This window comes from Osmerus mordax, chromosome 2 (assembly GCF_038355195.1).
Source record: "Osmerus mordax isolate fOsmMor3 chromosome 2, fOsmMor3.pri, whole genome shotgun sequence".
Classification (NCBI taxonomy): domain Eukaryota; kingdom Metazoa; phylum Chordata; class Actinopteri; order Osmeriformes; family Osmeridae; genus Osmerus; species Osmerus mordax.
In genome coordinates, this window is record NC_090051.1 from 23,998,841 (window position 1) to 24,025,730 (window position 26,890).

A 26,890-nucleotide genomic window follows, 5' to 3' on the forward strand; every position below is an offset into this window, starting at 1 on the left:
CTTCTGTGAGTTCATCCATGAGGTAGTCTGGAGGAGTACTCTCTACCTGGGTCTGAAACAGCTCTGTTAGATCCCCCAGTTTACACCACAGCTTTATCTCTGTTCCTATTTGACCTTTGACTTTTCAACTTCCTGTGGAGTGCCACTCCCATCCTGTCCTACTTTCTGATGTCCCCCTTTCCCTTTTTAAATGTCTCCTTCCATCCTTCCCTTTCCCTGTCTCTCCCCCCAGTTTATCTTCCTCCTCTCGGAGCCGCCAGCCCTTCTGAGCCCTGTGCTGGTCAGATGTCCTGTGTCTGTTGTGTTAAAGCCTTCTGTTTTTCTTGCTTTGTTAAGGCAGGGTTTCCTCTGCTGAGCAAATGCCCCTCAATCTTTTCAAAACCCCCTCACCCCACCGAAACACTAGCTTTAAAACACTCCTCACAGAAACACTCCAGTGGTCACATGAAGCTCCCAGTCACCTCAGTGGGTTGTGAAGTGTGTGTTTTGTGATGGGAGCTTGAGACAGTGTGAGCACCACCTGTTGACCAAGGAGTGTAACTACATTCAGTGTCCACAGCCACACTTGACGGCTGCTGTGATGAGGCAGGATTTATCTTCCTGTATGACCAACTCCCAAGACAAGGCTACCGACACGACAGAGTTACATTTCAATCAAAGTTTAAATCTACTTCAAACAGGCTACCTATTTCTGGTTGGTGGAATTCTCTGGAATTATGTTGTGCCTTTGAAGCCAGTTTACTACCTATCTCAGTAGCAACGGTAGCTTTCAGTTCCAGTGTCGTAAACAAACATGCTGAAACAGGCTGCAGTGATTAGCGTGTCAGGTCCTGTCTACCTGAGTGGGGCCTGCCTGAAACAGATGCCCATTGGCTGGCAGCTCTTACTGTGGTTAAATTTAGCAAGTTGGTAAATGAGTGGGTTTTTAATTTGTCAATATGAAAAAGAACCTTTAAAGTCCATGGCAAGAAAGGACTCATTCGACAGGAAATGTCTTTGGAAAGTTCTAAAACAAAGTTACTGTGAATTTACCTTTAGTTTGGACTTTTCAACCTTTAACTATACTTATCAACTTGCCTGCAAATTCTTTACAATTGATCCATTTACATTGTGTACGGTCCATTGTGTGCACACAATCCTTCCCATCTTCCCTGTGTTGGATACAGAAAATCAATAGGAGCTCCAGATAGTTGTTGAAAGGTGTTTTGTTGATTCAGGGTACAGCTGGCCACTGCCTACGAACAATGCAGTTAATCTATGGATGCGTAATAAATAACCCCATTAAACCACAAACCTCATTAAGATTCAGGAACCATGTTGGGCCTGTTGTTGTCCTGGTTGTTGTCTACAGCACAGTGCAGTCTAGCCTCTCTCCTCTCCTCTCTCATTCCTCCCTTCCTCTCCTCCATATCTCTCTCTCCTCCTTCTGAACCCTCGACAAAGAGGACTGCTGACTGGGTCTGTACAGCTTGACTTCTCCACATAGATGATGATAACAACCCTTATTATGTTTGACCACCTGACCACTTCTGGTGGCTTTTCTGTTCTGTGTTGTACAGATGCAGTCATCACCCCTAAAACCCAGATTCAAAGGTGATACAGCTATGATGGCACAAGGACATGCTGGATGTGTTTGACACCCTCCAGCCCCAGTCTGTCCCAGGCAGCTGGAAGGTCACGCAGGCAGCTGGAAGGTCACGCTGGGGAGGAAATGTTCACTGTGCTGGTAGTTCCATCCATGCATGTGTCATCTCTCTCCTCCCTGTCACCTGCCGAAGCCCTGCAACATCTGCTGTCTGGTCACCAAACTAGGGAGGGACGACAGTAGGGATGCAGAAAACGACTGGACGAGTAACACAGCCGTGAGAGACACGATCAGCCCTCATCATATCACTTCTGTTCCCATTTACCATCTGTCTGCTCCTTCTCCTGAAGAGGGGGGAGGGAGAGGGGTGAGGGAGGAGGGGGGAGGGAGAGGGGGGAGGGAGGGAGAGGGGGGAGGGAGAGGGGTGAGGGAGGAGGGGGGAGGGAGAGGGGTGAGGGAGGAGGGAGAGGGGGGAGGGAGAGGGGGGAGGGAGGAGGGGGGAGGGAGAGGGGTGAGGGGGGAGGGAGGAGGGAGAGGGGGGAGGGAGAGGGGTGAGGGAGAGGGGGGAGGGAGAGGGGGGAGGGAGGAGAGACCGAGCGGGCAGAGAACTGTGAGGGAGATAAAGATAACATTCCCAGGGTGTGTCAGAGGGAAGACATGCAGACAGCTTCCTGAGCCCCCTCCGGCTGAAAAATAAGAAGACAGACAGTCTGAGGCCTTGTCTTCTGGTTGAACTAGGAAGTGCCCTGCCCACCCAACAGTTATCTCCCCCCTCTCCGAGGAATGTGGTTGGGTTGTGTGGTCTGGGAGATGCAGAAGCTCTAATGAGTTTTCTTTCCGAAAATAATTTTAGTGTTGGAGAGTTCCATGCGTGACATCCTTTTGTGGACCAGTTAGTGATGTCACAGAAGCTGTTTGACACTTCACCTTGGTAAAAAAACACATTCCACTTTAGTTCAGACTTTGCATACTGACATAGCTGTCCATGTGGCACTCCAAACATAACAGGAAACAGTCCATGTTGACCTTTTTCCGAAGTTGATGGTGTTCCAGGGAGGACAGCGCCAGCACCCCCTAGTGGACACGCTGCACAACCGATCAACCTGTAACACTGTGTGTGTATATGCCCAAGTGTGTGTGTATATGCCCAAGTGTGTGTGTAATACAGTCTACATAAAGAATGCAGGTCATACAGAGTGATGAAGGAGTAATGTTTAAAATAATATGCAAACAATTACATTTTAAACTTACCTGAAAGCATTTATGGGCATTTATTTATGTTCAGGTTTTGGAAACACAGCCTTCCTAGTTTTAAGATATGTTGTCAAACTCCTACAGGATGCAGATCAGAGAACCAATTGAGTGTGAGAGAGTGTTCACTTTTTCTGTGTTTTAACTGTAGCAAAAAAATGATTAACCCGTTTTGTGATATAAATTATTTATTTACATTTACAGAAAAAGACCCCATCAAGACAATGTAATAGTAACTACTGGAAATGGACCCCGGTAATACATGGTCATAAGATACAGTTGTGAGAGCATGTCCTTGTGTTCTCTACCACAGGTGCAAGGCATCATGTGTACCCCCCCCCCCCCCCCCCCCACTAACCCCACTCTGCTGTCCCTCTACAAATAAACAACACTATTCCCCCCACCCCCCCAAACACTCACACTAACAACCAGACAGCTACACCCATCTCTCTCTCCCTCCACCCCCTCCTTCACACAACCCCCCAACTCCCTCCGTACCTCCAGAGCACCAGTTAACCCTCACCCCCTCCCTCCACCTCACCCCCTCCCTCCACCTCACCCCCTCCCTCCACCTCACACTCTCCTGGGGGGCGGGTGTGAGGGTTAGAGGGCGGGGTAGATAGGGGGGGTGGTGATGAGCAAGTCATCCTTGTGCGACCACACCCTCCACCAGTCCTGGGGTGGGGGCGGCATCTGGGGAGGTGAGGCAGCCCCCCCCCCTCCCCCCACCCAGAGTTCAGGTTCAGGTTGGGCTTGTGTTCCTAGGAAGTTCAGGTTGGGCTTGTGTTCCTAGGAAGTTCAGGTTGGGCTTGTGTTCCTAGGAGGGGAGAGTTGGGCTTGTGTTTCTAGGAAGTTCAGGTTGGGCTTGTGTTCCTAGGAGGGGAGAGTTGGGCTTGTGTTTCTATGAAGTTCAGGTTGGGCTTGTGTTCCCAGGAGGTTCAGGTTGGGCTTGAGGGGGAGAGTTGAGGCTGAGTTCTGGGGCTACGGGAGACTACAAGGCAGGGCGGGGGGCAGGGCGGGGGGCAGGGCGGGGGGCAGGGCGGGGCGTGGAGGTGCCCCTCCCTCCTGGCCTCAGATGAGACGTGTGGATGCTCGCATGGTGTTCTCTGAACTGTAGTGTGTGGCGTTTTGCTTCTGACGGTTTATCCTGTTGCTCCTTGGGCACTTCCTGCCCAGACAGGAAACCAGGGTAATAAGGGAGGGGGGACGAGAGGAGGAATGTGCTGTTAAAGGATTAGTTTTGTTTCAAGGTTCCAAAATGAATTTTAAGTCTGGAAACCATATATATGACATTGTCAATATGTGTCATTACAAATGTTTCAGTGGTTTCAAATAGAACTTTAAAGTGGTCTTTGCTGCCACCCGGTGGAACAAGCAGCAGCGTTGCTGAAAAGGACACTCAAATAAATGATTCATTAAAAGTAAATGTTGGTTGCTAAGCATACACATGCTGCAGTAACACTTGCTGACAGTGTGAATGCGTGTCTGATGCTGGTCAGGCAGGAAGGCATGACGTCTGCTACAGACTCACTCACCACAGGTGACATCCTCAATGAACCAAACATTCTAGAAAGAGAGCATTCTCTACTGCCTTTAGTCTAGCGCCACCTCCCCAAACACATACATGCTAGGAAGCAACATGGACATCATCTTTAGAAGATGTGTACATTGCAGTAGGTTGGAGCCATGAGAAACTAGTTTAGAGTAGTCTGCTACATATTACAAAAGTGGGACACTTGCACACTTGACTCTGGTAATGTGATTAACCTACATAGAAAATCAGGATTATTCGAGGATAAATGAGACATTAGGTCCATTAGGATACGTAACCTTCTAACACTGATGTTTGGAGCTGGACTTCACAGCTGCAACTTCTCTCTCTCTCTCCCTCCTCTCCTCCACCCTCCCTCCTCCTCTCCTCCACCCTCCCTCCTCATCTCCTCCACTCTCCCTTCTCTCTTTCTCTCCTCATCTCCCTCCTCTCCTCTCCTCCACCCTCCCTCTTCAACTCCTCTCCTCCTCTCCCTTCTCTCTTCCTCTCCTCATCTCCCTCCTCTCCTCCACCCTCCCTCCTCAACTCCTCTCCTCCACCCACCCTCCTCTCAGGAGAGTGATATCTTGGTGATGGGTCTTTAAAAACTTTATTAAATGTCATGTTTTGCATAGGTCAGATGGGGGTGTAGTGGCTGCAGGCAATGTGTGTGTGTGAGGGTGTGTATCCTGGCATTCAGTGCCTTCATGTGTGTGTCCAACTTATGTGTGTTTGCATGTGTGCAGATGTGTGAGTGTGTGTGTGTGAGAGAGAGACCCACCGAGTGATGCAGAGCACCACCACACAGATGATGGCAACCTGCAGGGCTCCGATGATGGAGGCGATGAGAACGTATCGCAGCTTCCCTGAACCAGGAACCACGTACAACACGTTGTACTCCTTAGTGTCACACTGAGGCCCACTGAACCCTGAGTGACAGCTACACACACACACACACACACACACACACACACACACACACACACACACACACACACACACAAAGGCACAGACATGTCATTCGTCACACTGGTCTCAGTGATACATGTCACCATCATTGACATCATCGTTGTATTCCTTATCACCATCACCATCATGGTTATCACCTTCATCATGGTTATCACCATCACCATCATGGTTATCGCCATCATCATGGTTATCATCTTCATCATTGCAGTGTGTGAACAGCCAAAAGGCCAATCTTGTTAAGCTAGCCCAGGTGGTTATGCTTTAGGAATGAATTAGCTTGCCTTTGAAAGTGAGTTTGCAGAATGTGTATTACTGTGCACGGTGTGTGTATGTGTGTAGAGGAGAGTATGATTTTGATTAAGGTATCTAAGCCTTTTGGATTGTGCACACCTAGATAGGAGGGAGAGAAGGGGGGAGGGATGATGTGGTAGAGGGAGGAGAGGGAGAGAGGGAGAGTAATGTAGGGGCCTGGGTCTCTTGGTACTTGAGCTAAAATAGTTCCATTTTAATCAGTCTCTCCTTCTCCCCTCTCCCTCTTTCTCTGGGGAGGTCGTTACCCACTAACACCTGCAGATCCCTGTTCGGTACCGGAGCACACACACACACACACTAAGTACAGTAGCTCATATAGGTTAGATGTTCCAGTGTTTGTTGTGGGTTTAGATGTGCCGCAAGGGAACGCCACGCAGAGCAGGATCAAAGAAGAGTGCCTGTACTAATCTTGAACATGGAACTAGAAACTCTTACACACACACACACACACACTCTCCCTCACACTGCTACCAGGCAGAGGGGAGACAGTACACCTGAATACCAGGTCTCATCAACTGTTTCTGGGTTCCATGCACTCACTGTGCTGCTCCCAAGTATCACCTGAACCGAAATCAGAACCACCACCTGGCTCCTTCTACCACCACCATCATCCACCACCAGAGGGCACTGGAGCCATTCAGCACCACATGGGGTTCCTCTGCTCAGTATGGCAGACCTGCAGGCCGGGGGGGAGATGAGGGAGGAGAGAGGAAAGGAGAGGAGAGAGGAATGAGGAGGAGAGGAGCGAGGAGGAGAGGAGGGAGGAGAGAGGAGGGAGGAGAGAGGAGGGAGAAGGTGTCCAGCCCTGTGTCTCCAGCTTGCTGCTCGGCAGGTTAATGGGGTTGTCTAGAGGACAGGCTCCTCAGCCCCGAGGACACCGAGGATGAAGGAGCAGGTGAGAGAGGGTTTACAGACACTGACTGTACCTGTGTGTGTGTGCGTGTGTGTGGGTGTGTGTGTGTGTGTGTGTGAGTGTCTACCTGCAGGAGGGCTGTGACATGCTGGGGTATTCACACTCTCCGTGGACACAGTAGTTCTTATAGAGCTCTGGACAGGGGATGTACAAGCCTCTGACCAGCTCATCTCTGATGTCTGGCTTGGTCTCTATGCACACACGCACGTACGCACACACACAGGAATACACAAACAAAACAAAACAGAGAGGTTAGTTGATTCAGAGGAAGAATGGATCCCTTTCCAACATAGTTTCAGTGTAAAACATGTGAGTTACAGACACATGCGCACGGTGGCAACCCTGGAGCTCCGAGTCATGTGATCCATGGGGAGTACCACAGGGTCATGTGATCCATGGGGAGTACCACAGGGTCATGTGATCCAGGGGGAGTACCACTGGGTCATGTGATCCAGGGGGAGTACCACAGGGTCATGTGATCCAGGGGGAGTACCACAGGGTCATGTGATCCAGGGGGAGTACCAGAGGGTCCTGCTCCCCAGCTGCTTACGAGGACCACAGCTGCACCTTGTCAGCCTACCAGGGGAGCCGCAGTATGTCAGCTGACCAGTACGGGGAGGCAGGGGAGAGAGCAACCATGGCCGGAGCTCTAGCCGACAGATGATTCACCTGGTTTCCTCTTTAAACTGGACTAGAGCCCCAGATGATTCACCTGGTTACACTGTCTCTGGTTGGGCCATCTTTCTTCAGTCACACGAGTGAGCTCCCTGGTTACCACAACACCTACACACACACTCATGTACACACACTAACCTACACACACACACACACACTCACACCTACACACACTCACACCTACACACACACACCTACACACACACACACTCACACACCTATATACACACTTGCACACACACACACCCTACCTGTATAATCAGTCCTGGCATAGTGTCCATCTCCAGCTTTGGCCCCAGTCATGATGTCACCTGTATAGGAAGGATGGTGGAGTCAGTCAGGACTGACATCACACTCAACAAGCTGGTCATCTAAACTACCACACTGTCCACATCTAAACTACCACACTGTCCACATCTAAACTACCACACTGTCCACATCTAAACTACCACACTGTCCACATCTAAACTACCACACTGTCCACATCTAAACTACCACACTGTCCACATCTAAACTACCACACTGTCCACATCTAAACTACCACACTGTCCACATCTAAACTACCACACTGTCCACATCTAAACTACCACACTGTCCACATCTAAACTACCACACTGTCCACATCTAAACTACCACACTGTCCACATCTAAACTACCACACTGTCCACATCTAAACTACCACACTGTCCACATCTCCTGGGGAGATGATCACATTAGGACTAAATCTAAGGATGGAAAACACTAGGGATCATTGGAAATAACTTGATTTCTGGAGCAACTGAATATGCCACCTAAAGCAAAAGCAGCTAACCTAGAAAAGGGAATTAGAATGAGATAATGTCCGTGCCATAATGCAGCACAAATGGGATGCAACACATTTCAAGCATTATATTTGCATAGTGTTCCAGACAATCAATGAACAAGTTTGTCAAAGGTTGCAGCGAGAGATTATTGCTCTTAAATCTCAAGTCTATTGAGTCAAATTGATTGGAAATAGCTGGTTGTTTTGAAGTAAAAGGTTCTGACTTTTAAATTAATTGAACTGTCGTAGTTCAGAGGCTGCTCTTATTGTCTCAAGAGAAATGGCATTGTGGGGTGTCCAGCCAGGCAGCTTCCCAGGAACCTGGGGTGTGTGACCTCTGACCTTGGCAGTGTCCCAGGTGCCGGACCTCGATCCTCTCCTGCTTCTGACACGACGCCTCCTTCACCTGGCATGGGTTGTCATAGGAACGGCCGTCAGAAGCACACACCGGGTTGAAGCTGATGTGGGAGCAGTCGATGTTACACACACACCTGGAGAACACAGGAGGAGGACAGGTGAAGTCTGGGGACAGGAGGACAGGAGAGGTCTGGGGACAGGAGAGGTGAGATCTGGGGACAGGAGAGGTGAGATCTGGGGACAGGAGGTCTGGGGACAGGACAGGTCTGTGGACAGGAGGAGGACAGGAGAGGTCTGGGGACAGGAGAGGTATGGGGACAGGAGGACAGGTGAGGTCTGGGGACAGGAGAGGTCTGGGGACAGGAGGAGGACAGGAGAGGTCTGGGGACAGGAGGAGGACAGGAGAGGTCTGGGGACAGGAGGAGGACAGGAGAGGTCTGGGGACAGGAGGAGGACAGGTGAGGTCTGGGGACAGGAGATGGGACAGGAGGGGACACACCAGAAGTGCTGTCTCTGACAGAACAACAGACCCTCATTAGAAATGTGTCATTATTCTCTGCTGCCTTTTCATCCTCTCTGGATCTGAGCCTGAGACAACCCAATACACTGACCTGCTTATGTGCTTCTAGACTGTTCTGAATATTGAACACACACACACACATCCATGGCTCATCTCAAGAAATATGTGAAAAAAACAAATGCATAAGGTCATGAGAACATACATACCACACACACTCACCCCCCCCTCCCCCTCACACACATTAAGGCTGAGAAGTGGAAGTCCTCTGAATGTGTATAGCGATGGTAAGGATCATATCTGGAGGCCATGCATGGATTATGAACCTCACTTCCTCCAGAACACGACTACTGCAACAATGCACTGCGTCAACACATCCTCACACACACACACACTCACACACACTAACACGCTCACAGACATGCACACAGGTACACAAGCATGATTTGCAACTTCTGTGTAGACAAACACTTTCTCAGCCAGAGGGTGTTCAGGCAGGAGTGGGAGGAGCCAGAGGGTGTCCAGGCAGGAGTGGGAGGAGCCAGAGGGTGTTCAGGCAGGAGTGGGAGGAGCCAGAGGGTGTTCAGGCAGGAGTGGGAGGAGCCAGAGGGTGTTCAGGCAGGAGTGGGAGGAGCCATAGGGTGTTCAGGCAGGAGTGGGAGGAGCCAGAGGGTGTTCAGGCAGGAGTGGGAGGAGCCAGAGGGTGTTCAGGCAGGAGTGGGAGGAGCCAGAGGGTCTTCAGGCAGGAGTGGGAGGAGCCAGAGGGTCTTCAGGCAGGAGTGGGAGGAGCCAGAGGGTCTTCAGGCAGGAGTGGGAGGAGCCAGAGGGTGTTCAGGCAGGAGTGGGAGGAGCCAGAGGGTCTTCAGGCAGGAGTGGGAGGAGCCAGAGGGTCTTCAGGCAGGAGTGGGAGGAGCCAGAGGGTCTTCAGGCAGGAGTGGGAGGAGCCAGAGGGTCTTCAGGCAGGAGTGGGAGGAGCCAGAGGGTATTCAGGCAGGAGTGGGAGGAGCCAGAGGGTATTCAGGCAGGAGTAGGAGCCAGAGGCCATGCAGGGTGTTGGCCAGCCAGGAGAGAGAAGATTCACTCTAACAGAGTCAGTATGAATCATTCTAACAGAGCCAGCTTGATTTGTTTTAACAGAGTCAATATCAATCATTTTAACAGAGTCAGTATGAATCGTTCTAACAGAGTCAGTATGAATCATTCTAACAGAGTCAGTATGAATCATTCTAACAGAGCCAGTTTGATTTGTTGTAAGAGAGCCAGTTTGATTCGTTCTAACAGAGCCAGTTTGATTTGTTGTAAGAGAGCCAGTTGATTCGTTCTAACAGAGCCAGTTTGATTCATCCTAACAGCCCATGTGCCTGCGTGTGAGAAACACTTCTAAGCAGGAAGTCTTATTGATCTGGTGTGTGGTTTCTCTCTTTTCTAAACCCCAGGACTGCCAGGAGACTTCCTGTGTGCCTGTTTCTTACTGCTACTTCCAGCCTCACACACACTACACACACACTACACACAAAATAAAGACACAAGCTTGCCTGGAAGACAACACAACACATGCTTTACCATGCAAAATCTCTCTCTCTCTCCCTATCCCCCCCCCCCCCCCCCCCCCCCCTCTCTCTCTCTCTCTCTCTCTCTCTCTCTGTCTCTCTCTCACGGACACACACACACACAGACTAGACCATTTTCCTAGCCTCAATCACATTGTGTACAAAGCCACAGCTATAACCATTATTGCTGCTGAATAGAACATTGATTTTCATAATCCCCAGCCTCATAATTCTGAGTAATCCCTCCAAGCACTGAGAAACAGAGAGACATAGACAGACAGAGAGAGAGAGAGAGACAGCGAGAGAGAGGGGGGGGGGAGAGAGGGAGAGAGAGACAGAGAGAGAGAGGGAGACAGAAAGAGAGAGAGGGGGAGAGAGAGGGAAAGAGAGAGACAGAGACAGAGAGGGAGACAGAGGGAGAGAGGGAGGACAAAGAGAGGGAGAGGTGAGAGAGAGAGAGAGAGAGAGAGAGAGAGAGAGAGGGAGGGAGAGAGACAAAGAGAGGGAGGGAGAGAGACAAAAAGACGGAGGGAGAGAAGGAAGGAGATAAAGAAAGAGTTGTGAAAGCTGAAGCAGTGAAGCGTTTTGGGAATTGAAGCAGGACTCTATTTTCGACGTGGCACATACACACATACATACACAAAGATGTGCACACACACACAGGCGGATTGGCAGGAGACGGTTGTCTGTGAAAGAGGAGAGGTGTGTGAGCCATTTAAGACAGATAAAGAGCTCTTTCCCCCTCCCTCCGGTGCCTTGTGGCTCTCCATGCTACTGCCCCTGAAGATGAGTCCTCTCCATGCTACTGCCCCTGAAGATGAGTCCTCTCCATGCTACTGCCCCTGAAGATGAGTCCTCTCCATCCTACTGCCCCTGAAGATGAGTCCTCTCCATCCTACTGCCCCTGAAGATGAGTCCTCTCCATCCTACTGCCCCTGAAGATGAGTCCTCTCCATGCTACTGCCCCTGAAGATGAGTCCTCTCCATCCTACTGCCCCTGAAGATGAGTCCTCTCCATGCTACTGCCCCTGAAGATGAGTCCTCTCCATCCTACTGCCCCTGAAGATGAGTCCTCTCCATGCTACTGCCCCTGAAGATGAGTCCTCTCCATGCTACTGCCCCTGAAGATGAGTCCTCTCCATCCTACTGCCCCTGAAGATGAGTCCTCTCCATGCTACTGCCCCTGAAGATGAGTCCTCTCCATCCTACTGCCCCTGAAGATGAGTCCTCTCCATGCTACTGCCCCTGAAGATGAGTCCTCTCCATCCTACTGCCCCTGAAGATGAGTCCTCTCCATCCTACTGCCCCTGAAGATGAGTCCTCTCCATGCTACTGCCCCTGAAGATGAGTCCTCTCCATCCTACTGCCCCTGAAGATGAGTCCTCTCCATCCTACTGCCCCTGAAGATGAGTCCTCTCCATCCTACTGCCCCTGAAGATGAGTCCTCTCCATGCTACTGCCCCTGAAGATGAGTCCTCTCCATCCTACTGCCCCTGAAGATGAGTCCTCTCCATGCTACTGCCCCTGAAGATGAGTCCTCTCCATCCTACTGCCCCTGAAGATGAGTCCTCTCCATCCTACTGCCCCTGAAGATGAGTCCTCTCCATGCTACTGCCCCTGAAGATGAGTCCTCTCCATCCTACTGCCCCTGAAGAGCCAGAGGCCATGCAGGGTGTTGGCCAGCCAGGAGAGAGAAGATTCACTCTAACAGAGTCAGTATGAATCATTCTAACAGAGCCAGCTTGATTTTTCCCTGAGGTCCCTGAGGTCTGCAGGAGGGCCAGGTCCACATTTCTGTTCACTCTATACCAACGTATATATTTTTTTTTACAGCTGGTGTTCTTTATCCCTGTGTCCTTTACATGTATGTGTGTGTGTGTGTGGGGGGGGGGGGTTGTTGGTGTGTGTGTGTGTTGGTGGGTCTCTTGGGGCAGCCATCTTGGTTATCCGACAGTATAGGTTGGTCTGGAGGTTTCTAAGGTGTAATCAGGGCTTTAGTGTCCAAATGAGTAAGGGTTTACAATAAAGGCCTAATGATGCAGTCGCCGTTAGGGTTGAGCATCAATGTATCTTTTGACAATCACTGATCAATAACTGAGTGGGTGAGCTATGCTGCATGACAGGAGGGCAGTCAGAATATGATGTCGAGTGTATTCCAACTTTTTTATGAATCACATCCTTAGTTGTACAAGTTCAGTAGAAAAACTGTCCACGGTCTTCTAATGACCCAACCCATCAGTTGTTGTATAAATAAAGTACCTATCCAATTATCTGTTTCCATGTGTGTCTGACTGTGTGTGTGTGTGTGTGTGTGTGTGTGTGTGTCTGTCTGACTGACAGCCATCTTGGCTCTGAGGCTGTGAGGCTCTGAACTGTGAGGCTGACTCACCAGACATCCTCTGCATCCACGTCACACTCGGCCCCAAACTGGCAAATGTCACAGGTGGAGGTTTCCTTCTGTCCTGCCTCCGCCGAGCCCTCTGCTCCTGGGGGGGGGGGGGGGGGGGGAGAGGGGGGAGAGAGGGAGGGAGAGGGGGGGGATAAAGATTTGTCACTTCTGTATTCAAAGACGATGGATTTCTGTAGAACAACACGTTTGCAAATCATACAGTCTCTCCTATACATTCACTCAGTCTCTCCTATACATTCACTCACAGTCTCTCCTATACATTCACTCACAGTCTCTCCTATACATTCACTCACAGTCTCTCCTATACATTTACTCACAGTCTCTCCTATACATTCACTCACAGTCTCTCCTATACATTTACTCACAGTCTCTCCTATACATTCACTCAGTCTCTCCTATACATTTACTCACAGTCTCTCCTATACATTCACTCACAGTCTCTCCTATACATTCACTCACAGTCTCTCCTATACATTCACTCACAGTCTCTCCTGTACATTCACTCACAGTCTCTCCTGTACATTTACTCACAGTCTCTCTTATACATTCACTCACAGTCTCTCCTATACATTCACTCACAGTCTCTCCTGTACATTCACTCACAGTCTCTCCTATACATTCACTCACAGTCTCTCCTATACATTTACTCACAGTCTCTCCTATACATTCACTCACAGTCTCTCCTGTACATTCACTCACAGTCTCTCCTATACATTCACTCACAGTCTCTCCTATACATTCACTCACAGTCTCTCCTATACATTCACTCACAGTCTCTCCTATACATTTACTCACAGTCTCTCCTATACATTCACTCAGTCTCTCCTATACATTTACTCACAGTCTCTCCTATACATTCACTCACAGTCTCTCCTATACATTCACTCACAGTCTCTCCTATACATTCACTCACAGTCTCTCCTATACATTCACTCACAGTCTCTCCTATACATTCACTCACAGTCTCTCCTATACATTCACTCACAGTCTCTCCTGTACATTCACTCAGTCTCTCCTATACATTCACTCACAGTCTCTCCTATACATTCACTCACAGTCTCTCCTATACATTCACTCACAGTCTCTCCTATACATTCACTCACAGTCTCTCCTGTACATTCACTCAGTCTCTCCTATACATTCACTCACAGTCTCTCCTATACATTCACTCACAGTCTCTCCTATACATTCACTCACAGTCTTTCCTGTACATTTACTCACAGTCTCTCCTATACATTCACTCACAGTCTCTCCTATACATTTACATTCCATCTTGCAACTTCAAATCATGGCTGCAATGACCGTGACAAATGCACACCTGTGTGCCCTTGAACGTCACACTAAGCCCCGACACAACCCCATCAGGTGGTGATATTCTGTGGCTCAGGCCTGCCAGCGCCTCCTGGCTCACTAGGGGCAGGGGACAAGCAATCTGTCCAATCTCAAATTGCGTTCCTTCCCTCTGAGATTCCTTGGCCCTCTCTCCCCCCGCACACCTCCTCTGTTACAGGGTAATATTTTTAAAGCTGGGGCCCACGAGGAGCAGATGAAGGAACAGGAAGAGGTATGTCTCCCCGTGTCACATCCTTTCTCCTCCCCAGCCAGGCCTGGAGCTGTGCTCCCCCGTGCTGCATCCCTCACCCCGCCTCCTGCTGTCAGGATCTCCTGGGATTTGGAGGATGAATATGAAACACCATGTGGAGAGACGGGACCCTGCTTCTGTTCTGGTTTAGTGCCTACTTGACCCTATTCTTCCTGATCTGACTGTGAGGGTCGTTAGTCTTCCTCCTGGTGGCATGCTCACGGTGCTGCTGTGATCTCTGGAGCTCTGCCCATGTGGACCTCGTTCTGCCTGCTGCTGTTTGCAGATGTTTGTTGTGGTTTAGTTTGGTCTGGTTTAGAGTCTTGTCTCTGGGGCTGTAGTAGAGGATAACTCATTACATGAGTTAATACATCCCCTTCCAACCTATTACCAAATACAGAATAGCATTTAGCAGACTACCTTTCCAGGCTCAATCAATGGTAAACAATAAATGTTTCTACCACTGAATACAATGGTAATCCTCTATTCAGAACTCTACAATCAAGTTTTCCAATCTAAAGCCACTGAGTTTTCCGAATTCTACTCTAGCACAGCTTTTCAACTGAGTCAAAATATGCAAAGCATTTATGCACATAGAAAGCAGACTCCCAAAATCAAGTAATTCTCCTTTGAAACTACAAGGAAATAATGAGAAGCAGTGTGAGGAATGGAGAGTTCAAATGAGAGAGCGATAGACTAGTTGACAGTTCAATTATGTTGTTTCTTTTTATATCCCAGGTTTGGGTTGATGTGCTTGTCAACAATGGCACTGCTACTGATTGAATTAGCAAATTCACCTCAAAGACTGCTGACACAAATGTAATTTCTCTCATTTCCAACTGTCAACTGTTTCCTGTTCTGAGAAACTTTTGCAGCTTTCAGAGAGAGCCTCAACTGCTCCCCAGCCTCTGCGCTCTGTCAAACGGTCCGCTTCCCACACTCTCTCAGGCGGGCAGGCTCCTGCCTTCACACACACTCTGGGAGCAGACACACACACACACGTGCAGACCCAACACACACACTCACAGGGCATTCAAGCATGATATAGCTCCTGCCTCCTAGCTCACATACAGAGCACATATAACTGACATTCCCAGTTGTCAACTGGGCAAAGCAGGCCAATTATAGTGCAGCGTAGGGCTTGCAGTCTTACAGAGACTGTCTCAGATCTGATCCCCTACAGAGACTGTCTCAGGTCTGATCCCCTACAGAGACTGTCTCAGGTCTGATCCCCTACAGAGACTGTCTCAGGTCTGATCCCCTACAGAGACTGTCTCAGGTCTGATCCCCTACAGAGACTGTCTCAGGTCTGATCCCCTACAGAGACTGTCTCAGGTCTGATCCCCTACAGAGACTGTCTCAGGTCTGATCCCCTACAGAGACTGTCTCAGGTCTGATCCCCTACAGAGACTGTCTCAGGTCTGATCCCCTACAGAGACTGTCTCAGGTCTGATCCCCTACAGAGACTGTCTCAGGTCTGATCCCCTACAGAGACTGTCTCAGGTCTGATCCCCTACAGAGACTGTCTCAGATCAGGTCAGGAACAGGACAGCACAGCACAGTCACCCAGCCACCCTCTCCCCAGACACCCTGGAACAGGACAGCACAGCACAGTCACCCAGCCACCCTCTCCCCAGACACCCTGGCACAGGACAGCACAGTCACCCAGCCACCCTCTCCCCAGTCACCCTGGAACAGAGGTGGCTGGGGTCATGAGGGGAGGAAGGATCGATGGAGACAGATAAAGAGAGAGAGAACAAGTCCTTGTGAAAGTACGAATCAGAGAAAAGGAGAGAGGGAAGGAGAAAAAGAAAGAGAGAGGAAGAGGAAAAGAGAGGAAAAGAGAGGGAGAGAGATTCAGAGCGGTCTAGGAGCAGCATCACAGGGATGATGAATGAAGCCCACACCGCTCTAGAAAACAGCAGGACGAGAGCGACCTTGGATACACACACACACAAGCACACACACGCACACACAAACACGGACACACAGAAGAGATGAGGGACTTCACACACACAGGCAGAGAGATGTATTGGGGAGCTGATGTGTGGTCACAGAGACAAAGCCTTTGAGAGAAGCCCCCAGGAGCTAGGAGATGCAGATACAACTAGGCTATACACCACACACAGCACTAGGTTATACACCACACACAGCACTAGGTTATACACCACACACAGCACTAGGCTATACACCACACACAGCACTAGGCTATACACCACACACAGCACTAGGCTATACACCACACACAGCACTAGGCTATACACCACACACAGCACTAGGTTATACACCACACACAGCACTAGGTTATACACCACACACAGCACTAGGCTATACACCACACACAGCACTAGGCTATACACCACACACAGCACTAGGCTATACACCACACACAGCACTAGGTTATACACCACACACAGCGCTAGGTTATACACCACACACAGCACTAGGCTATACACCACACACAGCACTAGGTTATACATCACACACAGCGCTAGGTTATACACCACACACAGCACTAGGTTATACACCACACACAGCACTAGGTTATACACCACACACAGCACTAGGCTATACACCACACACAGCACTAGGCTATACACCACACACAGCACTAGGCTATACACCACACACAGCACTAGGCTATACACCACACACAGCACTAGGTTATACACCACACACAGCGCTAGGTTATACACCACACACAGTGCTAGGCTATACACCACACACAGCACTAGGCTATACACCACACACAGCACTAGGTTATACACCACACACAGTGCTAGGCTATACACCACACACAGCACTAGGTTATACACCACACACAGCGCTAGGTTATACACCACACACAGCACTAGGCTATACACCACACACAGCACTAGGCTATACACCACACACAGCACTAGGCTATACACCACACACAGCACTAGGCTATACACCACACACAGCACTAGGTTATACACCACACACAGCACTAGGTTATACACCACACACAGCACTAGGTTATACACCACACACAGCACTAGGTTATACACCACACACAGAACTCCTGAATTCACACGCTTCATGTTTGTATTCTGGTGGGGTCGGTATCCAAACCTCCTGTTTATGGTGACAAGGAGGAACGTAAGTTGGTAAAATATGTAGGACTTTGGCCAGGCTGTTTGCCTTGCCACCAACAGATTTGATTGAAAACGGTGTAAGGTTATATTTCCTGTAATAAGACATGTGATACGGTCACATGATAGGGGAAGCGATAGTGAGGGTCATCACAGGCACACAGGAGAAGAACTACACCTCCATTCAACAGCTCTCAGTCTCCACAGCAGGAAGACACATTATGAGACGACTACACTGACAATTAAACTATTAAAACAATCAATCACAATGACATTATCAATGGCCCAGTGAACTGGGCATCGAACATGACACGAGCCCTACCCAGGAACAGGAGCCAGCAGAAACATAATGGACACTTATATTGAGAAAATGAAAGATGATGCTTCTGACCCAAGCCAAGATTAAATTTTTCCATCCATGTTTTGTTATTTTCTCTCTACAGTGTATCGCTTTTTCTTTGAAGTCATTTGTCAAGTCTAACAAAAAAAGGCGACATCCAACTTCTCTAACGCGAGCCAAGGGCAAACGGAGAAGCAATGACAAGGATGACAAAATGACAAAGGACACGACGCTCAAGAATTACAATGGACCGTGATATAAATAATGACACTATTAAGCTGTTTCATGGGCAGAAACAATGAAATACAACAATGTACAAATATCCCTCAGGGAGGTGATAGTCTGCAAGGAACCCATAAGCGATAAGAATCATACAGGGACATCACAGAATTATACAGGGACATCACAGAATCATAAAGGGACATCACAGAATCATACAGGGACATCACAGAATCATACAGGGACATCACAGAATCATACAGGGACATCACAGAAGGTTTACTATGCAGTGTTACTCAGGCTAGTCTGTCAGCATGTAAATCCTCTTCTTCTCTATGGTACATTATTGTATATTACAAATACATACTCTGTATGCATTCAACAATATCCTCTGACAATACCTAAAGCCCTGGATCATACATTTATCTCAGTCCAACACATTTATGTGAAACATTTTAAAACGGGAGTCAGATGGCTGAGCGGTGAGGGAGTCGGGCTAGTAATCTGAAGGTTGCCAGTTCGATTCCCAGCCGTGCCAAATGACGTTGTGTCCTTGGGCAAGGCACTTCACCCTACTTGCTTCGGGGGGAATGTCCCTGTACTTACTGTAAGTCGCTCTGGATAAGAGCGTCTGCTAAATGACTAAATGTAATGTAATGTAATGTAAAACCTTTTCCGGCTTTCAAATTGTATCAAGCTTTAAATGAAATATTAACAGACTGAGATGAGGGTCCAGAGCCACTGAGGACATTATATAAAGCAGTCTGTCTTCTATAGAGAAGCCACCTTCATCAGTAAACAAACACCTTCATCAGGTCCAACCCAGAGGATCCTGACAGCTTGGCTCATGGCTCCACTTAGCTGATGCTGGTCATGTCACAAAAATGTTTTTGTACAGAATGACCTTGGGTTACACTGTGCACATGATAATACATCTATCGGACTTTGATTTAGATTAGATGGTTTGATTCAAATATTTTATTTCTGTAAATACTAAACTACTACAAAAATACTAAAAACACCAGCAGAACTTCTTGCCTAGTCTTGTGTTAATGTTGGCACTGAGACCACTGCCCTGTCTGTTACTAAAGGGTCATAATAAACTGACAAAAATCATGAACTAAATTATACAAATAATAAAGCAATAAAGCAACGTAGTCCAGAACATAAATCATTGTAAAACATCTTTGCCTTTACATCTGTATTTCTCTTAGGTTTGAATAACATATTTATTTATTTTGTTATCTTGCTACTCCAAAATCCAACGTCATTTAATCATGTAAATTATGTTCAACAAATCTAATTACTCTTTACTTTCAATCAAATCCAGAATCCCCCTGGTGTGATGTTCCCAGTGACAGGTACCCTGCTCCTGAGCAGGAGGGGAACCAGCTGACAAGCATGTCCCCTAACTGGGTCAGGCTCCATGAGTAGATTAAAAGGAGGAGAATTAGAGGAGGAATTAAGGCTTCAAACTTGGTGTTTGTGCTTTGAGAGGATTAGACGCTGCTCTCTGCGCTCTGGCTGCCTGACTGCAGGTTGCTGCAGTTGGATATCTTCCATTAGTAGGCCACACACATTTAAAAATAAAGCTGGAGAAAATGCCCTGAAACCGAATCATCGGCTGTGTGTGAATTGTTTTAGGGTTTTTGTTTTCATATCATATTGTTATTGATTGAGCCCAAAAATGAAATGCAACCTGTTCTATCTCGATCTGTTTCAAATATTTCCTTTTTGTCTCAGGTGCAGGTAAATCTGACCTTGATCCAGCCACACAGAGAGTTGCTCAACAGGAAACACAAGCATGACACAGCCATATCAAAGCTAACAGCACGGAGGAGCACACTATCGGAATTAGCCCCTTGTAGTGTGAACTTGGCTGACCTCAGATCTGAGGATCATTACTGTATGTTTGTTTAGTATTTTCAAACTATTATTAATCTCAAACCAAACTCTGATCTCTATTTTTTTCTCTGTTTATTCCTTCATCTTCACACACATCCCCCCTCCTTTTTTTATTTTCCCGAAAAAAGTTTTGAAAGTGTTGTTTTTTTTGGAAAGGTTGAAAACATATTTTCGAGAAAAAAAAATACATGAAAAAAGAAAAAGTTGAAAAAAGGTAGATAAAAAAGGTTAGAAAGAAAACGTTTTGAAAGTTTAAAAAAAGGTTTCAAAAGGTTGGAAGAAATACAAAGAAAATTAATACTCAAAAAAAGAAATGTTAGAAAAAAGAAATTGGGGAAACATTTCCAACATCCTGCCAGGACTGCTGGAGTAACAGCACCTCCTGGAGCACAGCCAACATCCTGATGCTCTGTGAAGCTCAACTTGATTCAAAGTCGTTCTTCATCCCCAGACCCTCTCCTCAGTTCTCTTTGTCATGCAAATAAACAGGTTTTCATACGAGCACACTTCCCCATCACTCCAGCAAAGCTCATTTAAAAAATAAACACATTTTACCCTCCCTTGCTCTTCATCCCTTAACGCCTAATTTTCAAAAGTAAACAAACACCTAAAAACACAGGCTTCCCTCCGCGGTGGGACCCAGCTCTGAGTCTGATAGCCCACAGTGAGGCCCCCAGCCCTCAGGGAACGCTCGCCTGGAGATTGCCACTAAACCCCGAAATAAACAGCCCTCAGATATGTGCGTACACGGCCCCTAACGACGGGCTCTCCAGAGAACACACACAAGCCCATTTATGACGCTATCGATGAAAGGCAGGGAGAGGGCCGGGGGGATTGGGTTGGGGAAACGATGAGTCATGGAGCGAGATTACATAGAAAACGCTTCTGACCTCCGGTGGGGTTTGTCTCTAGCTGTGGATGTGTGTCCTCTGTACAATAAACACAATTTGATCCTCAGGTGCCTGCTTCACGAAACAGTGTCACGCTTTTATACTCTGGTGATAAACTAAACAGGCTCTGGTGTCACGCTTTCATAAACTGCACTGGATTGTCGTTTGGCCTTCCGTTCGTCTTCCGTTTGTAAAGGTATTTGCCATGGGAAGGCAAAACATAGTAAAACACAGCATGTGATAGTCTGCACATATTTTCAAAAGGAACATAGAAATTACAAGTTATTATTATTGTAATGTCATTACATATTGTCATTACAAAGGAATAAAGCTACAAACAATTCCATGCTAACATAGCCTAGTTGTATAAGTGATGCCCACCACAAGTCTGGTACTGTGATGGTGTCCTGGGTTAGGGTCACCCAGAGCCCAGACGCCCTGGTGAGGTACTGGGGCACCATGGCAACAGCTAGAGACACCAGAAAGATGTTAAAGTCCTGATGTTGTGACTGAACAAGCAACAGCAGATGTCCTGATAGCTGGAGGGTTCTGCATGTGCTGAGGGTTCATGAGGATGCAGAAACACACACTGCCCCTAGTGAACCAGCTCAGTGACCAGTCACCATGGTTACTTAAGGACCCTTACAGCTTGAAAATTCAGTGGAAAATGAACACTAAAAAGATCTGGCTGCATTTGCAAAATGCATTACAGATAATGGAGATGGTGTCATCGAAATGGACCACATAGATGCATGTTGTATTCCTGATAGAGCTGTATTACTGGAGCTACACAGGGTCTCATGTAGAAAAGGTCACCAGTCGGTTGTAATCTGCAGAACATGAAGGATTTAAACAACATTCCTCTGGGTCAACCTGGCTGAGAGAAGCTCAGCCTAGTTAAATTTTTTCATGACAGAACCTACTTACAGTTTGTCATGACAGAAACATTCATCTGGCACTGAAACCAAAGGTTTGAAAGCATAATGTAATTTTTTGTACGTTTGATAATGAATAGCATTATCATATGAACTGTGTCCAAGTCTATAAATGTATTACAGTGGGCCGCCTAACTAGATCATTATGACAACATCACATAAGGTAGGAAGTGTTTGAAGTCATAATGCTGAAAGCCTCTATTCCAACACAGCTTCACGCACACACACACTAATCCCTTCTACCATTCAACTCAGCTTCAACTCCTCCTCTATCCCTCCATCTCCACCAGGGCTCTGTGGCAGAGGACCTGCTCCATCACATGATGCAGGGAGGGGAGGAGGACAGTGAAACCCAGCTACCCCTCCCTCCATGTCACAAAGTAAAACTCACTTCCACACACACACAAATAAAAACACAGTGGTGGCCAGAGATTTATGTTTCATCAGAGGCAAAGCAGTGTGAAGGACTCCGGCGGTGTTTGATTAGCTGGATGGAGTGAGGGAGGGTGAGAGAGCAGGAGGACAGCAGAGGACAGCAGGAGGACAGCAGAGGACAGCAGGAGGACAGCAGGAGGACAACAGAGGACAGCAGGAGGACAGCAGAGGACAGCAGAGGACAGCAGGAGGACAGCAGAGGACAGCAGAGGACAGCAGGAGGACAACAGAGGACAGCAGGAGGACAGCAGAGGACAGCAGAGGACAGCAGGAGGACAACAGAGGACAGCAGGAGGACAGCAGGAGGACAGCAGAGGACAGCAGAGGACAGCAGGAGGACAACAGAGGACAGCAAACAGCAGAGGACAGCAGAGGACAGCAGACAGCAGAGGACAGCAGACAGCAGAGGACAGCAGACAGCAGAGGACAGCAGGAGGACAACAGAGGACAGCAAACAGCAGAGGACAGCAGAGGACAGCAGACAGCAGAGGACAGCAGAGGACAGCAGAGGACAGCAGGAGGACAGCAGAGGACAGCAGACAGCAGAGGACAGCAGAGGACAGCAGAGGACAGCAGGAGGACAGCAGAGGACAGCAGGAGGACAGCAGAGGACAGCAGAGGACAGCAGACAGCAGAGGACAGCAGAGGACAGCAGAGGACAGCAGAGGACAGCAGACAGCAGAGGACAGCAGAGGACAGCAGAGGACAGCAGAGGACAGGCGGAGACAGACAGCAGGATCTGAGGACCATGCCAGTGTCCCTCTACAGACCATCCATCCTGGGGGACAGGATCTTCTGAGGGGAAGGAAGGCAGCAGAGGAACACTGTTATCCACATGATGCCAGCCACAGAAATCCTGCTTTGACTGACAACTAGATAGTGCACTCCAAATATCTATCTTTGGAATCCAAGAGGATCCACTGTTATTTGAGGTGACAGTAAGATATAATGTGTGTACATCATGAGTATGGCTCACGGTGGAGACAGCCAGGTCTCATCTGCCTGGGTGGAAACACTCAGGCGTTCATCCTAATCATGTCAGTTGAACAGGTAGTTGATGTAATTCATGGAGAACTACATAGTCTGTCTCTCACTGTGAGAGGATAGTTTCAGGTATGTGAGCAGGCCATACTCAGTACAGCGAGTAGAATAAGAACCATGTGAGGCTGGTTTAGGAGGGAGGCTGTTATGCTACTTTGCAGTGAAGGGATTTCTATACATCCTCTTTGGTCATTCTGGGAAACTTGCCATCTTTCTCTATCTCTACCTCTCTCTCTCTAACACACACACTAACACACACACACACTAGCGTCAAGCCTTATCTCTGCTGCAGTGGTGGCATGATTAGATTCGTTCGCTTTCCTAAACCTCTAACTCTGTTACCATGGTGATGGTGCCGGCAGTGTGACCCCATCAGAGAGGGGACAGCGGGTCTCATCACCATGGGAACCACAGGTCAGTCTCATCACTGTGGGAACCACAGGTCAGGCCTGGCGCTCCTTAAAGAGGTCCAGATCCTAAGGGAGCTCAACCCTGGTCGACCCAGAACTGCTGCCAGAGCCACACATACACATATCACTGTATACTATATCACTGTATACTATATCACTGTTTACTATATCACTGTATACTATATCACTGTATACTATATCACTGTATACTATATCACTGTTTATATCACTGTATACTATATCACTGTATACTATATCACTGTATACTATATCACTACATATCACTGTATACTATATCACTGTATACTATATAACTACATATCACTGTATACTATATAACTACATATCACTGTTTATATCAGTTTATATCACTGTATACTATAGAACTATATATCACTGTATACTATAGAACTATATATCACTGTTTATATCACTGTATACTATAGAACTATATATATCACTGTATACGATATAACTATATATATCACTATATACTATATATAACTATATATAATAGTGGAGTCAGATGGCTGAGCGGTGAGGGAGTCGGGCTGAAGGTTGCCAGTTCGGTTCGATTCCCAGCCATGCCAAATGATGTTGTGTCCTTGGGCAAGGCACTTCACCCTACTTGCTTCGGGGGGAATGTCCCTGTAGTTACTGTAAGTCGCTCTGGATAAGAGTGTCTGCTAAATGACTAAAAATCACTCAGTTACAAATGGATTAAGTAAGAAAATGTAAATGTTTATCCATTTTAGTCACTGTATATCATAAGTTGCTCAGACTTGCCCAAACCTTTTAGTTAAATCTATATTTATTTCATATGTTTCAAAGTGTGACAACCTACAGTATAAAAGTACGGAAGGAATATCACACCACCCTCCCACTTTCTGTGGCATGTTTCTGTATATTGAAAAGAACGGATCGTTTGAAATTGAATTCATAATTTGCCGGCTCTGGAGTCTTACACCTAATTTAAATTAATGAACTGAAGGCAAAAATCCATATCGACATAGCTTCACAATGATTATTTGATTAATTACCTCACTTGAGCTATGGTATTATAATTAACTTAAGTATAGTGTGTTTATCCCTTAATTAGCACACACGCATACAAACACACACACACACACACACACACACACAACCTCTCAGGTCTAGACTGGTGTTGTTCGGGATGTTAAACTGTGTCTGTCTTGGGACAGCCTGAAGGTCTCTACTGGGAAGACTTCATGGAACACTGCAAACAATTGATCACATGACCCCATCCGTCTGTGGCTGTACCTGCATCCATGGAAACCACATGGCCACAAGGCATCTCTATCCACAGCTGGCTGGAATCAGATAACACACACACACACTCTCTTCCATCCGCACAGACAGACACACCACACATCACCCCCAAATCTTATCTCTGTGCATCTGAACCGACCAGACCTCAATAAACAGGCTCTGCTGGATTTATCGTAAGCCATTAAAAGACATTTGATTTTTATTGAGGACTGTTCCTCTGCAAGTGGCTCTATGCTACCCTAACCCAGCCTTTTATACTTCTCATCTTTAACCTTCTCTGACACTCATAAAACTCAATCTCCCCCTCCCTGTGCTCTCCCCTTCATTCCTGCTATCCATCCATCTCTCCACTGCAATCCCTCCTTCTCCCTGTCGCCCCCCATCCTTCTCTATCGCTCCAGACTCCGTGATCGCTCCGTGCCTCCTGCTTCCCCTCGGCCCCTAATCTGTCTCCCTCATCTCCTCTGGGTCCCCGGCTGACCTCGAGGCCTCTTCATTTCCGTCTGTGAGTGCGAGTGTCGCGGCGGGCCTGTTGGATCTGTTTACTCTCTGTCTCTGGGACGCTACATATTCTTCACATGAGTTAATGAAGAAACTGCATGGGGAACACGCATTCAAGACAGGAAGAGTGTGACCCAGACCGTGTCACTTCACCCACACCACACCCTGTACACAACACACACACACCACACCCTGTACACAACACACACACACATACCCTGTACACAACACACACCACACCCTGTACACAACACACACACACACCCTGTACACAACACACACACCACTCACATGCCATGAGTAAGTTCCCTAGGGTTCCTTCCATCCCAGAGTGTGTGTGGTCCCACTCCTTCTCTCTCATGTCACACTCCAGCAGCACAGCCCCCCCCCCCCCCCCGGCACAGCAGCATGGTGAGGATGGGGCAGGGCCCCTCCCGGCCCAGCAGCATGGTCAGGATGGGGCAGGGCCCCCCCGGCACAGCAGCATGGTCAGGATGGGGCAGGGCCCCCCCGGCACAGCAGCATGGTCAGGATGTTTTTTTTGCGAATGAGTAATCGCAGGAGGGAAAGACGTGTGTGTGTGTGTGAAGAGAATGTCAGGATTGGACAGAAAACTGAGGTTGGCAGCAGGCCTGGTGTGTATGAGCTACCAGCAAACACACGCTCACAGTCTCACTGCATCAACAAATGTGTGTAGGATGGCATGTGCACGGGGAACAGGTGTGTGACCCGAAACACACAGCCCCCTGCTGGTACCGTCTCCTCAAGAAGCCAGAAGTGTAACAGGCTGTAATGGAACAGACAGGAGAGAGACGGAAAAGAACAACAAGCAGAGAGAAGGAGAGAGAGAGAGAGCAGAGAGAGCAGAGAGAGCAGAGAGAAGGAGAGAGAGCAGAGAGAGAGCAGAGAGAGCAGAGAGAGCAGAGGAGAGAGAGAGAGAGCAGAGAGAAGGAGAGAGAGCAGAGAGAGCAGAGAGAAGGAGAGAGAGAGCAGAGAGAAGGAGAGAGAGAGCAGAGAGAAGGAGAGAGAAGGAGAGAGCAGAGAGAAGGAGAGAGAGCAGAGAGAAGGAGATAAAATGAGAGAGGAGAGAGCAGAGAGAAGGAGAGACCAGAACTTCCTTACCGTCATCTCCTGATCCGGAGCCAGCATCTGTGGGGGAGAGAACACACACGTTAACCATCTTGTGTGCATTCAAGTGTGTGTCTGTGTGTTTGTGTATCGCAATGGTTGTGTGTGTGTGGGTTGATGAACGACAGTACACTTATCTAATTAGTATTAAGCGTGTGTGTAAACGTTTGTGCTTGAATACATGTCCAGATAAGCCCGTCCCTCCTCCTCTCACCCAGACCTCCCC

The 26,890-nt window shown here is 48.0% G+C and overlaps 1 protein-coding gene across 1 annotated transcript in view; it reads right to left on the minus strand.

The window, feature by feature from the left end:
* Nucleotides 1–3,873: 3,873 nt before the first annotated feature.
* Nucleotides 3,874–26,890, minus strand: part of tmeff2a (transmembrane protein with EGF-like and two follistatin-like domains 2a) — a 44,948-nt gene continuing 21,931 nt past the window's right edge. The window contains exons 4-10 of the mRNA XM_067259541.1: nucleotides 26,659–26,685; nucleotides 12,852–12,948; nucleotides 8,381–8,529; nucleotides 7,488–7,547; nucleotides 6,629–6,752; nucleotides 5,149–5,307; nucleotides 3,874–4,004 (exon numbers count right to left, since the gene is read on the minus strand). Coding sequence (XP_067115642.1) covers nucleotides 3,908–4,004; nucleotides 5,149–5,307; nucleotides 6,629–6,752; nucleotides 7,488–7,547; nucleotides 8,381–8,529; nucleotides 12,852–12,948; nucleotides 26,659–26,685 — 713 coding nt within the window. The 3' untranslated portion in view covers nucleotides 3,874–3,907. The remainder of the gene's footprint in view (nucleotides 4,005–5,148; nucleotides 5,308–6,628; nucleotides 6,753–7,487; nucleotides 7,548–8,380; nucleotides 8,530–12,851; nucleotides 12,949–26,658; nucleotides 26,686–26,890) is intronic.